Here is an 18,026-nt window from a genome sequence, read left to right as displayed (position 1 = left end):
TCTCTATCCTGGATATTTGGAAAGTCCTCTGTTGCTGTTTCTGGATAGGCCTCGATAAATTTAAGTAGAATGCCTTTGTATTTCGACGTAACAGTCCCCCAGTCTTCTCCATTTTGCATTTTAGCAGCTTTGTAATCCATAACTACTTTCATCAACAAAGCTGTCTCCTCGTCTGTCAATGTAAAAAATGAACGCTTATCGTTGCTTGCAAATGACGCCATCTTAGATGTTCTCCCGCCAAAATGAAAATTAACAATTACCTTGTCTTTGCACATGCTTAGAAAAAGCGATTCGACTTTGGTCTGTTCCCGTGTAAACGCTTTATAGTTTAGGATCCGATCTCGTGTAAACGCTTGTGGATCGTACCCATTTCATCGTAACTAAAAAGTCCGGATCTTCTGGATCCGTCCCTTTTTCTCTCTTGTAAACGGGGCCTAAGAAGCTAAATTCTGCAATGATTCTTCCCCAACGGATGGATCGATTGAGCCATGTAAAACTCGTTTCAAATTTCAAAATACGAGGAAATTGGCTTTCAAAGTGACCACACCTATTAAAGACCTGGACACGCCCTACGGACCCTTTCAGAGGCACAAAGCCACCCTATAAGAAAAGTGCATGATTCACAGAAGAAATTTCCCTAAACACTTAAACGCCTTATTCACATGAATGTACATGTAACCATTAAATGTTCCTTGAATTGTTTTAGAACAACTTGTGCTCAGGCTAAGCTCAGCCTGCAATGTAGAAAATTGCCAGGGCTGCAGTGTGGTTTGTGTTGAAGGAGCTGAAGATAGAGATTTCCTGAAAAATTTGTCAAAGAAACAAAGTTTTTGAAATTTTCTGACACATTTAATGTCTTGGGGGGGGGGCTGTACCTCTCTCTGTCCCACCCATCACGACCCTGAGGATTCCCCGATAGTCAGCACACAATGATTTTGTTTGCTCAAAGTGAAATTGTAGCTAGATGTCCGATAAACGATTAAGCTGTTCTAATTTTACAATCAATTTCGAAAAGATCTATCAGGAAGTTTCGTCATCCTATTTCTAAAACAGAGAACCGTCACTGGGATTCAAAAAGCTATTGCCCCAATAGCTATCAAATTAAAAAAACCCTGTCTCGCGTAAAAATATTTGCATGTGCTGGCTGTTGGTAGATATCCAAGGAAAACTAGTAAAAAAGGTAATAAAGTAAATATTTTTGAATTTAAACAATCTATACAAAAATATGCATTCAATACATTTTAAATGCAAAAATAATTTATCAAAATGCGACAAGCATGTTACTACAGAAAATAAGATAGTCGATAAGTTATAATATCGGACCTTTATTATCAAAGACTATTAATCTAAACCATTCCTGATAACGTATGAATACAGGAAAAAAACACGAGAATATTTCTTGGGCCATCCGTAATTTTATGTCTCTATTATAACACCGATTTATCTACTGAACAATGACAGCTATACAAAAAAACAAGGTCGATATTAGGGCTGTACATCCTCACGATATCCTTTCTTGAAATTTTTCTCGAACTTTTCAATTAGAATATAGTGACGGTGGAGTAAGTTTTGAGATGAAGAGGATGTACAGGAAGAGCTAATTTAAGTTAACTCAACTATTTCTTCTTCACATTTTGTTGCATTTTGGCTGTATTATATTTATATTTTTGTTAAGTAAATAAAGACAACAGTTGCGAAATCTCGAAGCTGTTAAAACAAGTAGCTTTTAATTGTCAGCACTATTTCTCTTTTAATTTCCAGCGCTACGCCTGGAAGCACTGTCGTTTATTGCCAGTTTTTCAGTTGCTGACAGCAGCAGACTTCAGTCAACACGTTTGCTCGATAATGAAGACTTTCAGAATGGCTCAATTAATTTGAATTATAAAGCTTTTGACTATGGGAAATTCTTTACATTGATATGGAGCCTAAATAGCCAGGATATAGCATATCTCAAACAATCCTCTCTTAGAGACTAGGCATAGTAGTATTTGCAACTATTTACCCTTCACTCCCATATTATGAGTCATGCCTTCAATACGAGAAAACGTGTGAAATTCGTTCGGCCTTGGTAATAGTTAAAACTATTTATGGATGCTCAATTAAGAAAGAAAGCTAATTATTTTTACATCCTTTGTTTCTCACTTTGCATGCCTAGACCCCCATTGTGGTAATGTAAAATCATAAAATATTTTTTTCTTAATCAAGGAGACCCTCCATAAATCAAAGCTTTTTTTCTTAAACCAATGAAAGATGCATTGACACCTTTACTACGTCTTTCATCCCATTCCATTTTCCCTTCTGTGTTGCAAATTGTAACACTTTAAAAATCCATACCATTACTAGTACTATCATCTCATGCCCTTAACTCTCGTTGAAAAAAATAATTTCTATCAAAGAGGTTTTCAGTACCATATGACATATGAAGCCTTTCAAGCTCCTGAGTTAAAAATGGTCCATTGAAGCCTTGTCCCCCAAGTTCAAATTGTTGCTTGTATGGTCGTGAATTGCTACTGACACGATCCTCGTAATACGTCAGCCCTGACTCCTCAGTAATGCCTTGCTCGCGGCCACTGTAAGGCACAAAACCACTATATGCAGGTTCAGACTGGTGCATGGAACTTTCACAGGGGAAGTGAGCCGGGTGTAGAACGCGGCTTGATGGCAAGAACGTACATGGTAGTGCCATGGCTGACTGGATGTTAGCAATATCTCGTTCTTCTTGGGTATCGCTTGGCAAAACTCCTCTTCCTAAATGAGCACTTTGAAAAGATCTCGGCTTTTGATTCAGATCTGTGTAAAGGCTCTCGTTGTACATACGAAAGTCAGTATTATCTGCAAAAATATGAAACGTCTTATTAAAGCAAGCAAGAAAATCAAACATCTTTTGGACATTACAGTAGCACAATTGAAGACCTTAAGATTCATTTGATCCTGTCATTCGGCTACCTATGCGAAGCTTGTATTGGCGCACATTCGAAAGAGAATGCAGATCAATATGGAGATGTTGCGCAATCCCTCAAAAAACGTTCTACTTGATAGAAGTGAGCTAGCAGACATTTTCCGATTTATTCTACATATCATATTAAAGAACAGCAAAAGAAATCGAAGCATTAATCCAGCTATATACAATTCATCCTCCTAAAGTGCTTGTTCTATTCCCCTTGAGAGGTTAAACATTGGATGTTTTCTAAAGGTCTGCTGGGCTCGCTGTAATCGAATCAGCAGCAGATGTCTAATAAAACCTCGAAGTGCGGATTCTTAACAATAATCAAAGCCAAATCTTTTCAGCCTGATTATCTAACCATAGCTCTCTATTTAAAATCAATCCTGCTGGTATTCAGGAAAAATTGCCCACGGTCGATTGGCTCACATAAAGTGGATAAACAACATTGCAGTATAATTTATTTCTAGAATACCTAGAACTAAACAGTTTTTCTAGGGAACTTCAGTTTTGCTGTCAAAGTAAATTAACAAATAAACTAAAGCTGTTGCATATTTAATCAGGGGTTGGAACCGAAGAGAAACATATATTGAAGTTGCTTCCACACTACAGTGATCATGTTGGATTGTCTGAACTCTCAATTAACTCTCCAATCAACACAAATTTACTCTCAGATAAAGTTTTCGGGTAAAAAAATCGATTCAGCTTATATTAAAATCTTCATTTTTTGAAATGATCGTTGAAGTTTCACAAGATTAATAGGACTTACAAGGACGTTAATATCAGGCTAGTGAGGGGAGATAGATAATTCAAAGAAATTCTAGCTCAGATTAAGCTGCCTATTGTCCGTGCAGCAAACTATTTCCACCACCCACATACTTGAGAAATTTCTTTGCTAAACCTGCTGAAGACCTGCTCAAGAAATTTCTTTGCTAAACCTGCTTCTTTTCTGTATCAAAATATGGCAAGATGGCTGATCCTTTAAACAATAGCAACCACACTTTGAAATGTCGGCTAAAGGACATGTTTTTGTGAACCCGGTCATTTACTTCTACGTGCAAGTAACTGGTTTATTTCAGAAAACCAAGGCTACAATTCCGTTTACCTATAAGAAATATTTTTAACTGGGATTGAAAAAATTCTTCTTTATTCCAATTCTGTATGCATCACACAAAAAACAACAAAGGACTAAATCCTATGAGGACTAAATCCAAAGGACTATGCTCCCCATGAATCCTATAATACTCAATTGGACAGAGTACGTCGTGTACAGAAATATTAAAAACTGCAAAAATGAATCTATTTTACAAACCTGAAATTCGATTTCGTATTATTGAAAATTCAAAGGAGCTATCTTCGGCGTCTTCGGAAACAATGGCATGTGACTCGATCAAGTAAAATATGTAATCGTCAAACAGCATTTGAAGCAAATGAAACGATCCTATAAATGAAAGCAGAAAGGTCTCAATTTTTTAGACCATTTATTACATTAATAGAGAAAAAGTTTCGGAATATCCAATGTAATACGAATCTGTAAAAGTGTCTTTGCACCTCTGGTTTCTTCGCAACGCTTGTATTGTATGCAATGCCATTAAAAGTGATAAAAATAACAAAAATTCTTATTAAATTAATTCTTACTTTTAGCCCAAGCATTTTTGTAAATTACTTTTTCTGGTCATGATCACTGTGAGTTTAGATTTACTTATCATCTCGATTTCACGCTTCAAAATTCAATTCTACAAAGGTCTATAGACTTGACAGCTCAGCTTTTGCAGCAACAAATTAGAACAAATTTAACACAACAGCATAGTTTCCAATGATATTTGTTATTCGTGAATATAATGAAGGTAAAGGAAAACATGTACTCGTCAAACCAAGCTATATAAAAGCAAAATATCAAAATCTATTTTGTCTAAAGCAAAATATCTGGGTTAAGCTTTTTATATAGTTGGTATATGGAATGCGCAGCTGTAATCTTTACGTAAACACACACATGGGAATACACTAAAGTTCAGTTATGGGCTAGGTAAGACACAGGCTATAATGGACGGATTTCACATCCTTATGCGAGGTGAAAAAAGCACAATAAAAAATGAAGCGAATCCAAGATGCAGGCAGGTGTTTCAACATGAAAGATAAGTGTATCTGGATAAATTATTAAGTAATGCAGCGACTGTCAATTGTAGAAGCTGTGATTTGGAGAGACGCACCTGTCAGCCCAGTGGTAATGATCTATGTTGCAAGGTGATTAGCTAAATAATTCAGACGCTTGAAAAGCCTTAAGTTTACCATAGAATATGCAAAGTACCAGCTAATCAACTGGTCACACCTTCCCAAAGAAAAATAATTTCTTAAAATTGAATCAGTCATCAGTTGTGACTATTCACTACAAAGTTAGTATTGCAATGTATCGCTGTTTCAGTTGCTTCAGGGTGACTATTATATTTGACGCTTTATTTTGATATGGGCTCATCAACCTACAAATAGTCAATTCAGTAAATACAGCAGTTGATTGCACCTTTGAAGAAGGCCATCTTCATAAATTTAATCTTCCAGAAGAAAAAAAGAGGAAAACATTGCAAAAGGTGCTTGGAGGAGAAAAACTTTGTTTTCGCGTGATTTATGAAGCAGGAGATGCTATCAAAAAGGCCTGATAAGGAAGAGTTTGCTTGACTATTTGACATTGAAATAAAATTAAGCTTACCAAAGCTTTTTGCACTCCTAAGGGTCAGTTCTTGAATAACTTTTGAGCAAACGAATGACCATATAAGCAGGAAATTCTGAGCACACGACTGAAATGACTTCTCTTCTTGTTCACTTGGCTAAAGGTTAAAAACATAATTCATAATAAATGCAATTCAATCAAATAGCAGTAGGGAAGGAAATTCTTTCACTTTAGAATCAATCAATGTCTTTGTACTGGCCATTTGAAGGGAGAGGGTAAGTGGGCCTTTCTGTCCAATAATGTCTGCTAATACTATCAAATCTTTTATGTTTCTTCTAAGTAATCGCATTTAAAGAACGTCGAAAAGTAAATAAAAAAAGATAAAAATGAAACTGACACAGTTTAATTGTTTTAAGCTCTGCACCATATTACAAGCATCAAAGAGCCGACGCAGTGATACAAAACTATTTATCTAAGAATGAAAAATTCGACAAGCTCAGTGTGCTTTTGAAAAACTGACAATTGGTGGGTGACTTCCAAACTAACCTTGATGACACATCTATTGACGAGGCCTGAGACCCAGTCTGTATACTGGTCGACAGTAGCTTGTTGCTCAAGAAGACTTGCAAACTCATCAAAATCTAAGATGTGCAAGAAACGTTCGATTAATGTCACCTCCGAGTTTCAGAAATGGCAAATTTGTTAGTTAGGAAAATTAAGGCTTAGAAAAAACAGCCGAGCATTGAATGCAACGCAAAGGTATATGGAAAAAGGCCTTGTATTATAGTGGCAATGAACTGATAATGATAGAATTTATTCATTTACCATAAGCGAATTTATTCACAACAAGCGAAAAAAGAAAGTTATGACAAAGTTTGTTAGCATCGCTTTAAGATAAAACTGATTGCAAATCAAAGAAATCAAAATTCAATACAAACCCATAAACAAACTTCAATATTATTTCACCTTTTCAAACACGTAACAGACCAGAACATACCTAATATTTTCAATATTTTATCGCGAACACTTTCAAAGATTTTAAATTTTGGCATCTATAAGATCTAGCAGACAACAAAGGACTCTGGATTACATCTGCTTTTTCTAAGTAAACATTACCATTCAATATTAAATATTTTTCTGCGGGCGCTTGCTTTTGACTTGAAAATTACATACAAATGCCTAAAGCTCTTTTGACAGGTGCAAAAAACTAAAACACTAGAATTGAATCTAAATTGCTGAAATGAAATGCTGAAATGAAATGTCTATTTCAAAAGATTTTCAACAATTTCGTTTGCTCAATTGCTTTTGATGACTTTCATTGTTATTTTTTCCATTCATTATTCCTTTGAATCAAAGTATTAATACATCTTCCTTACTCCTTGTGTAATGTTTAATGTATCCTGTACTTCTATTTGTCGATAAGACTATGTCATGCACGTGTCTTAATTGACTTTCCACGCAGTGGCGAATGCTAAGCTTCAAACAGAACTAGCCTTAAATAAATTCATTGAGGATTTTTTAAACTTACATGAATAGATCTGTTTGAAGTCTTTTTCGGGTCTTTTCGACGTCATCCATAAGGTTTGTTCAATTATTGTTGACACTTTTACTTGCCTCAGGTCCTCTGCCATTTGGCTCACTGGGTCAGTGCTATGCAACACGGTTCGGGCAGCCTAAAAGAATGAAAATTCATTAATAAAAAACCCATGAATATAATAGGCGATCAAAAGGATAAAGGGCTTATCTATGCTAAAAAGCAAGTTGCTTTTTCAAATCACTTATACCAATGCAGGATGCTAGAATTAGCCCGTCGCTTTTTGTGTGACAATCGCTTTATTTCAGAGAAATTAAGCCCAAGGAAGACAGGAAAATCAAAATGATTTTTTATCTATTCGACAAATGGTGGTACAAAGTTACTGTTTCGAGTTCATTGTTGTAGAAGATCTAATCAAAGTGCTAAGCTCCGTTCACTTTCTTGATTTTGGCAACCGTTCTACAGAATTACCTTAGGTACATTCAAAACATAGCGTCTAATTATTTAACACAAGAAAAATATTTAACAAGGACTTCAAGAATACATTCCAGTCAGTCGATATAAATATAATTCAAAATGATTTAGATCTTAACACACATCTCTAGGAATCAAGATGTTTCTACAACAAATGTTCATTGATAGAAACCATCGTGCAACGAATGTACGTATGAACAAATGAATAAGAAATGTGTTTACGAGATTCTATGTTTAAAACAAAAAGAATAAATAAGGTTGTTCGTTGAAACATGAAGCAGATTTATGATTGTCTTGACACAACATTCTTTTGAAGCCCTTTAAATTTAGATCAGCATTGTAAAAAGATGGCAGCTTCAGTAAGAGCAGGCAAAATTCAAACTAAATCGTTAAAAATGCTGGCCAATTACTTGCATCTGGAAGCAAAAGGCCGCAATAACACGTGAAAATCTGCTGCAAATTGCATAGACAATATTAATGTGTGCACAGAAGTGGTAGCTGGCATAAATGTTTAATAATGAAATTATCAAAGACAAAGTTTACCTGCGCTAAATGGGAAAGTGAAGTTTGTCTGCATAATATTTGGCAAAAGGCTTTTGCAACTGAAAGAAATTAAAACATGATTGAAGTTCAAATTTTGAACAATAGTTTATTGCTGTGCGCTCTACTTTGTGCAAACTGGTCGATAGTCAAATTGAAAGCAGAACGGAAAGCAATAAATTCAACTGTAAATACAATACGTTTCTTGTCATATAAATATGGTTTGAAAGGTGGATTTTTATAAACATTGCATTGAAAATTTTTTCAAAACCTGGACACCATTATACAAAAAATCTGGCAAATAGGAACATTTAGGGTAATATTGGATATTCCTTCGCCAACAATCAATATTTGTTTTTTTCTAGCAAAGCAAACATAAACAAAAAGAGCAGAAGTAAATTTTGTGGAAAACAGAGATCCTGCCTGGATTTGCAGGCAAATAAGGGAGAAACAAACTAGCAACATGCATGAATATAGCTCGTTATTAAAGATGTTACCTGTCAATTTTTTATCTGAAAGACTTTCAGGAACATGCCGCAAAGAGGTTTCAAGCCAACTACACAGTTGTTTGGCGAATTGTCTTATTGCTTGAGTCAAACTGGCAGGCAACGGTTGCAAAGTACCGGGGATCAGAACTCCACTGACAGCCTAAAGACAAAGAATGATCGAGAAATCTTAGAAACATAACGTCTACATTATGAAGTTTTATGTGCTTCACAAAATCGCGAACTTTTAGATGCATAATACGGCAGAGAAAAGTCTGTAAATTATAGAAACGTAAAAAGACAAAATAAAGAAAAGAAGGAGGATAGTGGAAAATCAGCTTTAACTATTAGGCTAAAAACGCGATTCCCCACTCACCTTATATAAGATGTTATCGCAATTGGCAATTAGTTCTATAACATCTTTAATATCAAGAATAACAGCAATATGTTGTGGCATGCCTCTCCAAAAGTGGAGCAAAAAATGTTGAACCTACAGGAAAGAAGTAAAACTTTTTGAACGAGCTTCACATTTTTATCTTTCTGTTCTGTTACGGTCTTTGAAATCAGTTGCACTGACAAAAGGTTTTCTTTGAAATTATAAAAACAGACTAGTTTTTCATGTGAATGATTACATTGAATAACCTGACTTTCAAATTTCAATCTCCAAGCATTTTCTGTTGATAAAATATGTTTCATCATCAATCTATAAAAAGCCAAAATTTATTGAAGTTTCCCTGTGGTCACTATACACCACAGCTCCTATGCGCATGTTTGAACTGCTAATCATTTTAACATCCACCTTTAGACATAGGTCATTTTCCATAAACCCTAGCTCACCTTCAAAGTTGAAAACTCTATTACTCATTAGATAGTTTATGAAATCGAACATAGAACGAATTTATGATAAAGAACGGAACATACCTCACTAAAATTGGCTCTCAAAATCGTGTCAAGAATTCTTTGACAGTGGGCTCGATACATGATTAAAAATGTTTTAATCTACGAAAAAGAGACATAATTACTGATTGTCTTGTTGCTTTTAAAAACACGTGCTTGATATTGTGAGCTGCTTTACATGTTAGAGGGCAATTTCTTTCAACTTTTTATTAGTTTTGCTCGTTGCGAACTGTATCTGATAAAAGCGTCCCAAGAGATGGATTCTTATCTGGTTAGTGTTGTCTATCGCGTTGAGAAACGTTGTCCTTCAATTACGGACATTTAGCTTCGGTTGTGTATTTTGTTTGATTCTCATTCACGTAAAAATATTGTCTCGTTCAAGCGTCTCTTACATTGTACAAACACTGCAAGGGAAAGAAGGCAAGTGAGGAACGATGCGAAGGTGATTGGCTGGTATTCAGCAAAACAATTTTCAGGACTCTTACTAGAGTTACATTGTCTTTTATTGCATCTATTTGCAACAAATATGCGTTATTTGCATAATCCATAATAAATTTATCCTCATCAGAAATGGCATGGGCCAGTGATCTCTATAAATTTACCTTTTCTTTAGTCTTCGGATCTTTAATGCCAATGCTATCCGCAGAAGGAAAGTCAGGTAGCAGGACACTATTTGAAACAGCAGTTAGCTGTGCAGATTGGCCGTTATTTTTAGCAGAAGAGACCTAAAAGGCAAGATAAAGAAAACGTTAGCTGAACTGAATTATTGCATGTCAATCCAAAGGAAGATCGTAGAGAATGTTCACATTCAATCAGTGACAAAGCTGAAAGGCATGGTTTGGAAATTGGTCCGATGTTTAAAAGTTTTGTGTCCACCATTTTCTTTCAGCTGCTATTTATCTTGCTCGTTGAAGTTGTCAGAAAGCATGTCAAATTATGACACGCTTGGGGTTGTCAAGATAAAATGAAAAATTTCTTTACATAGCTATCAATATTGACGAAAAGAGAAAAAACGATTTCAGAAAGTACTTGTTCCTTGAAGAGAAAGGTGTGTCCTTTTGCCATGGCGCAGGTACCAGAGTCCCGATTGCGCACTTGTTGTGAAAACAGCTAAATATTTATACCGAATTCTTAACACTACCATATGTGCTTAGGCATTGAGCAAAGGCCTTCCAGCTTATAATGCTTGGTTATAAAAGTGATCTACCTGCACGTTTTCATCTGTTGCCTGCTTGCTGTACGTTTGGTTAAAGCCCGAGACACTCTGACGAGTAGAGTTGCAAACCGAATCGTGATAGGGAGAAGATTCTTTTACGCTTATCCCATAGTAATGATACCTGAAAAAAGAGTGGTTCTTACGTCATCTGAGATAAAGAATGCACCTCCCTTCATGAGCCACGAATTTGCCTTAATCATCATGTATGATGCATCACCTTAATCATTACGTATCATGTATCAATGTAGGTGATTTGCAAATTTCAAATACAATTCTGACAGGTTCAGGCCTCGTTAATGTTTTTCTACTTGAAAAATGATTTCTCTGTAGAGCTACATGAACTATTTGTTCCAAGGAAGAGGTTAATTGTCAATTTGTTGATACATGTATTCAGAAATGACATTTTTACTGCAGACTTTAATCGAATATTTGAGCGTTAGGTATTGAAGATAAAATTGTTATAGTCTGACATCTAATTTTTCAAACTGGAATGTTGATATTTATTTCATTTCGTGATTCGCTCAAACTTTAGATGTTATGAAATATCTGTTTATGAAATTCTCAGCGTTTTCCTCAATGTAAATTGGACGTATCTTAGGAGATAAAAAAAAACAGAAAATACAATTGGAATCATACTTTGATTGGCCTCTTGTTCCAAGTCTTCTAGTCTTCAGAGTTGGAAATGTGTTGCGGATAACCTAAATGTATTAAAATACTATAGTTAATTCAATCTGTTGATCCAGGCCCTGAATAGCATTAGAGATATGTTTAGATATAGCAATAGCATTTAAGCATAATTTCAGAGATACGTTGAGCCCCTTGTGTGTAATTAATGACAGTGTTGAGGACACGGAACAGTATTTCTTGCTCTGCCATACTTATCACGCAGATAGACTAAATGCGATATTGTTGCCTCATGGTTTAATAAGGCTCTCAAATGCAGAGTTGTTGAATGTCACCCTGCCCGGCCATGAACAATTATCTCTCGATTTAAATGCAAAAATTCAAAAAAGCAACGCTAGATCATATTCACGCCTCCAAACATTTTGAATAAGAAACAAAAACTTTTTATTCTTTACTCTCTCGTGAAACATTTCATTTCTCTTTTATTTTGTAAAATCGTTCTGGTATTAACTAAGTATCATTTTGTAGTTTTGTTTTAGATCCATGTTAAAAGGCAGAAGTAGTCATGATAGTTTTCTTTTACCTAAAAGGAGGTTGAGGGAAAGGTTGGGGAGGTTTCTCTTTTACCGAAAAGGAGGTTGAGGGAAAGGTTGGGGAGGTTTCTCTTTTACCGAAAAGGGAAACAAAAACAAAAAAATTGATGTTTCTCTAAACTGGGTGGATAAAATTGATAGTAACAGGCTCTAGAGGATATCCTCGCGATTTTAAGGTACTTGATTTGAAAACTAGTGCTTTAACAAACCTTTCCAAAGCTGGCTGCATTAACTGGCTCTAGGCCACTCTTTTGGCAAAAATCTAAATAATGGCTGTATAAAGAGCTTCTGGGCAGACTGACGCCACTGCAAATTTCATAGTTCTCGTGAAGCCTGTTAATAAATACAGAATTGTTATCATTAAAGGGGCCTTCCTTATCTCAAGCACAGTAAGCTTTAACTGCACTAAATAACCTGGATTCGTCTTGTTTTCATGATGGTTCGCTCGAGAAAGTGCAGCGAAATGCAAACTCGGGAGATGTAGACCAAGGCCATTTCTCAGTAACCCTGATACTACAATTTGGCTAAAGCTGACCCGAATTAGTTGAACCCGGGCCGAACTCTGGTAAGTTTGTCTAGTGTAAGACGGCCAAAGATATTTTCATTCTGCAAGGTGACGTTAGCAAACATTGACGAAGTCTCCTTTAAAATTAAGATCATCTTTTCAGGTTGAAAATAAGCCTGTTTTTTTAAAAAAGCAAGATTGAATTTTTTAAAATGGCAAAATTCAGTTTGAAAAATTGCAAAACTCACTCACTCAAATAATTACTTAAATAATGAAATCATGATCACATAAATTGGTACGCAGAAATGAAATAGAGCGAAGGAGGGTAATAGAAAAACGAAGAAGTTGACCTGAAACAGATTTTCATTAGAAGATCTCTCTGAAAGAACGGTAGGGGTAATACAGCATACAAATACAGGCTAAAATTTCATTTGAACGAAAAGGGTGCAAACATTAACGATTATATTTCTCGTTGGTCAGTTGAGTGAAAGCAATTTAGGTCGACGCAATTTAGCTCGACGCATTTTGAGCGACTATGAATATTTATCATTGAAGAGCAACAGGGCTATAAAAAGATACGTTAAAAATCATAGAGCATTATTGCTAGCCATTTTTAAAAAATTGAAATAACCCACCATTTTGTAGTCATAGGAGACTGGAGTTTACTTAAAGACATTTGGTGCTTTCTCGAAGTGTAGTCTACGAAGTAAATTTATTAGAATTATATTAATTGTCTGAATTATAAGACTTTAACTCAAATTCATCGGAATCGCATTTTCATCAAATTCATCGGAATCGCATGAAACTCCTGGAAATTTGTTATTTGCCAATCTAAGAAATCCTGAAAAACCTCTTACAGACATTCAGTGAAAAATGAATAAAGGTTACAAGAACAATCTCCCACAACACGCCATTGCCAGGAGGTTTCAGTAATGTCTATGTTGCGCACAATTTTGTTGCCTTTATAAAAGCCCTTTCTTTTTGAACATGATGTAACCACAGTTCACCGTCTCTAACTCTATAGAGCCTCTGGAGAAATATGGATAAACAACTAAAGTACATACCATCCACGTATTTTGGCATTTTATCCAAATGTTGGTGCTCTGTAAGTAGGAAATAAACACGAACATTACATTTACACTCAAAAAGCAGGCTAAAAACTTGACATTTGCATGGTAAAAAGTCTTATTTATTTTTAGCCGTTCGCTCGCGAATGGCCAGATATTTTCATGTGGACAATGGCTACGAGTGCTTAATCTGTTGTTTAAAATCCCCTGTGACTCTTAAACAATTCTTACTTCATTTATTTTCTTTGATTTAGGTTTAGGATCAGGTGTTTTTAGAGTGTTATGCAGAATAAAGTGGTTTAAGATATTTCGTAATTTGTAACTTTTGCTATTTGTATAAAAGATCATATTGACAATGAAATGATTCATTCCCCAATTTTCTTGGAAGATGTTGAGATTTTCTCACATCTAATGCAGCCAGTAATAGTTTAATGGAGATTCCTATTAGGTTGGGTGTGAGGACGAGGTTTTAGAGTTAAACAAAGTTATGCCAAAATAGCGTACAGCACAGGGTACCCAAGGTCCATTATCTTCGATCACGTAAATTTCCTAACAAAAAAACTCAGAGAATTACCTATATTTTTGTTTAAGGTTTTCTAAGGTATTTTTCTGTTCGAAATATACTTTCATATCTGGTAAATTTGATGGGAACATATCACATATCGAACAGGTTATGTGCTTATATGTGAAATGGACCGTCATAGGCAATCTGTGGGACCAGATTGGGCAAGAAGCAAGCAACTCTAGGTTACCAGGTAAAAAATATGCCTCCCCTAGGTTACCATTACCAAGATACGGAAAAGAATCTTTAGCTCCGTCTTTAGCTAGCTCTTCTGTCGAAATGGAAAAGAAGCAGAGAAAAATGAAAAAAACGAATTTACCTTCGAAAGTAGTTTTTCTTAGTCAGTATACACGAATTCCAGCCTTGTCAATTCTGCTTTCTCAAAAGAAAAATCTTGCCCCCTTTTCGTAGACTGTTGAAAAGAAATGTAGCCTCTAGATCTAGAAACAAAAATATCCATTTCTAAGCAACCAGACAAAGTGCTAAAACACGCGTTACGATATTCTGAGGAACAAAGCCCACGCGTGTCCAGGGCGGTAATTGTCCCGGAGACAATTGTTATCGCGTAGCATTCTACTTCAGAATGTAGAGTTGAGTTGAAGTTGAGATTTTTGCGAAGTTTTTACAAGTTGCTTGGACACCATGAAGACGACATGCAACGGCCGTAATGCAGGCGAAAGCCCAGTGTGACAACAACAGTCACATCTACACTATACTACAGCATATACAGAATTTCCTTCATGAAGTATCTGGCTCATGGGAATAAAAAGAAATATGTCAACCTCTGTTTGGGATTTAGTCCACATGATTTAGCAACAAAAGGGGAATTTACGCTGGATCATAGCTCGAATATCAAACGAAGTTTCTCAAAATTTAAAATAGTGAAAAAGAAATTTCAAAGGTTCTTAGCCTGTCCTTGTCATCAAAAAAGCGCCTGCGGCATTGTGTCATCTTCATACCACAGTCAGTTGAAATCAACGTCAATTATTGTAATCTAGTTGCAGTGAAATTGGCGTTAATCATCAGCTGCAACATTTCAGCTTCATCTTCAAAAGAAAGTCAATGCAATACGCTTACTAATGAAATCGTTCACATTATTGTGCTTTTACTATTAAGCCAAATTTGGATCTTGAAAGATCCTTGGCAAAATTTTGTTTACTTATAATTCCCTACTACTCGTGCCCCTGGACAAAACATTCCCACCTACCTTACCGACGAAAGTATAAAACAGCTAGGCAAAAGGAGTATGGGGAAGACTTAAGTAAACGACTTATTCTGTTTAAATCAATTATTTGATATGCAATTAAAGGTTTCAATAGAAAAGCTACTTTTGGAGATGTTTGAAAATAGTTCGTTTACATGTCTCCTTGAAAGAGGCCTCAGAAAACATAAGCAACAACAACTTTGATTTTTGAAGAACGTTTGATTTTCTGCGATTCAAGTGTTTATTTGTATACGTTTCTACACACGTGCTCCATTATACTTCTCAAGGTGTTGTTATAATGCGTTTTACAAAGGAGACATCACGTGACTTTAGGCCAATCGCATGTTTGCATGAAATTGATTACCACGAACAATACGCCATATGCAACCTAAAGGCAGTGAAACTAAAGGCAGTGTTAACAAGCGGCTCCCCTCTGTGTACCTCCATCAAAAAGCGTTTGGTAAATGTTAATGTTTTGCAGTAACTGAGAGAAAGTAATCTTGGGAGTGCTCTGTATAGGCGAGTAAAGGTGATATGTCGACAAGATAAGGTACAAACAAGCTGAAAAAAATGACGGCAAGGACGGACGAATTGATCAGCAGAAATCCTTGCAAATATGAGTATTCCCCTTATTCCCGTTGCCAGTATAATAGGGACGTTGCCTGATGTTTTCGAAAGAGGGACATTCAGAATCTAAAAAAAGCCAGCGATGAAATATTTTAAAGTTTTACCGGCTTAAGGGAAAACATGAATGAGTCATTCCTAACAAAGTCCAACTATTTGACCGGTTTTATGTTAAGAAAACAGGATTGGCCAAGCAATCTAATTATTCAAAACTTCCATAAGGATAGTAATTTACTCGCCAACATTAATAGCAGAACAGAAATATCTAGCACAGATTCTTTTTGATGTTTAAAAGATCGCAAAATTCTGCTAAGCACACACCTATAGAGTAAGCTGAAAAGTTTTACTTCCAATCTTCGGTGAAATATTTGCTTTGGCAAAAATATCATTAACAGGCTGACATCCGTCCTGGTTTCAGCATAGTCCATAAAAGCGAGGACGGGCTGATGCCCACCATTCTATTGACTATGGTCACGATCAGCCTCGTGTAAAAGCAGCTCAATTCACAATATGCTGTCCCTTCCGAGGTTGCGATGAAAAAAGATCTCTGAAAATATTTTTAGGCTAGTATAACCCCTGCACTGCAAACTGGGTATCAATATGACAGATATAAAGAATGGGCGCAGACTTCTGTACTTTAGCGACGGTGCTCTCTGAAAACAGGCGAATTAAAATAATTTCATTGGCGATACCTGCCTAGCACAATGAGCTGCAGTGTTACTTTCTGCAGGATTTAATTACTGCCTTTTAAAGACTAGATCGACCGCATTGACTGGCTATGTGCAAAATGATCACGTCGCTCCTTCAGAAGCCGCAGGACAGCGCTGAATACTCGTCTCATAGTAAAAAAGTTTTTAAAATTTTCAGAATTACGTAACCTATAGCGACACTGTATATTCTGTAAACAGTGAAACCATTTCGGCTTTTCGGTTTTCTAAAACATTTTTCATGGTTTCACCCAAGCATCGTATTGCCTTTAATTCTTTTCCAATACAGAAAACCTTTGATTTCTACGATCAACTAACAAACACGTGCTTCTTGTAAAGCTAGCCCAGTTCTGAGTCAATTGAAACAATCAGAACACACGCTTCCGTACACTTGAGTTAAAGAAGCACATGGTTATCAAACTGGCTGAAGTTCGAGGTTTTTGAACAACTTTAACTGCAGGCGCTTTAATCATTCTATCAGGCAATTCTCTTTCACTCATAATATGCATTCCATAACTTGGATTTCGATATGTGGAAACCCCTTTGTATTTGATACTACCTAGCGAAGGTAGTTTTCAGGGCACCAAGCCGTGTCTTGTCCTTCCTCTCGATTCCACCAAACCTAGTGACTTCTACCACTGGAATTACAGAGAGCTGGCGACTTTCCTTACACTGAGCGAAAGTTTCGTCAAGTCAGTGACTCGCGCCACAGTTGGATATGCTGTCCACGTTGGATCTGTTGTCCCTTTCCACTGATCCATCCTCAACCTTGTAGGTGTGATTACTCTATGATAGACGGTTAGGATTTTTTATAGAAAAATTTGCGGTAGCTCCTCCAAAATCTCCTTTTCCTGACAACTACAATTTACTATTATTCATACCTTTGATTAAGTAGAGCAAACGATGGCTAGGCTGTATCATTTTAGATCGTCATTGAAAGCTCTTTCTTTTCTCACTAAACTAAACGTGTAAATGTCTCGAGTACCATGAACAATTAGGCAGACATTGTATGTTCAACATCGCTCGACATGTACTGACGACATGAACAGAGAAATGTACTGATAAAATTGATTACTTAAATAGAAGGAATATTCTGTCTGTCTTTCGTTCTTTCTTTTGTTCTTCTTTTCTTTCTTTCTTTCTTTCTTTCTTTCTTTCTTTCTTTCTTTCTTTCTTTCTTTCTTTCTTTCTTTCTTTCTTTCTTTCTTTCTTTCTTTCTTTCTTTCTTTCTTTCTTTCTTTCTTTCTTTCTTTCTTTCTTTCTTTCTTTCTTTCTTTCTTTCTTTCTTTCTTTCTTTCTTTCTTTCTTTCTCGAATATTCATTATTTTATTTCTTTCACTCTCGATTTAATTTCCTTTATGCTTTTTTCTTCATTTATACTAGATTCT

General features: G+C 35.9%; 1 protein-coding gene across 1 annotated transcript; it reads right to left on the bottom strand.

Moving 5' to 3' along the window:
- Window positions 1-1,177: 1,177 nt before the first annotated feature.
- On the bottom strand, window positions 1,178-17,980 carry LOC135684930 (regulatory factor X 4). Its single transcript, XM_065200638.2, has 17 exons — window positions 16,253-17,980; window positions 14,423-15,149; window positions 13,539-13,577; window positions 13,110-13,173; window positions 12,179-12,302; window positions 11,389-11,450; window positions 10,744-10,873; window positions 10,139-10,261; window positions 9,561-9,638; window positions 9,016-9,129; window positions 8,652-8,802; window positions 8,158-8,216; window positions 7,135-7,279; window positions 6,153-6,247; window positions 5,646-5,763; window positions 4,254-4,382; window positions 1,178-2,832 (listed from the first exon to the last, which is right to left on the bottom strand). Exons 3-17 carry the CDS (start codon window positions 13,555-13,557, stop codon window positions 2,354-2,356), a joined length of 1,890 nt encoding a protein of 629 aa, XP_065056710.2. The 5' UTR covers window positions 13,558-13,577; window positions 14,423-15,149; window positions 16,253-17,980; the 3' UTR covers window positions 1,178-2,353.
- Between the last annotated feature and the right edge of the window lie 46 nt (window positions 17,981-18,026).

This window comes from Rhopilema esculentum, chromosome 21, assembly GCF_057945365.1.
Source record: "Rhopilema esculentum isolate cy_ngs chromosome 21, ASM5794536v1, whole genome shotgun sequence".
Taxonomy (NCBI): Eukaryota; Metazoa; Cnidaria; class Scyphozoa; order Rhizostomeae; family Rhizostomatidae; genus Rhopilema; species Rhopilema esculentum.
This window is presented reverse-complemented; position numbering and strand designations above follow the sequence as displayed.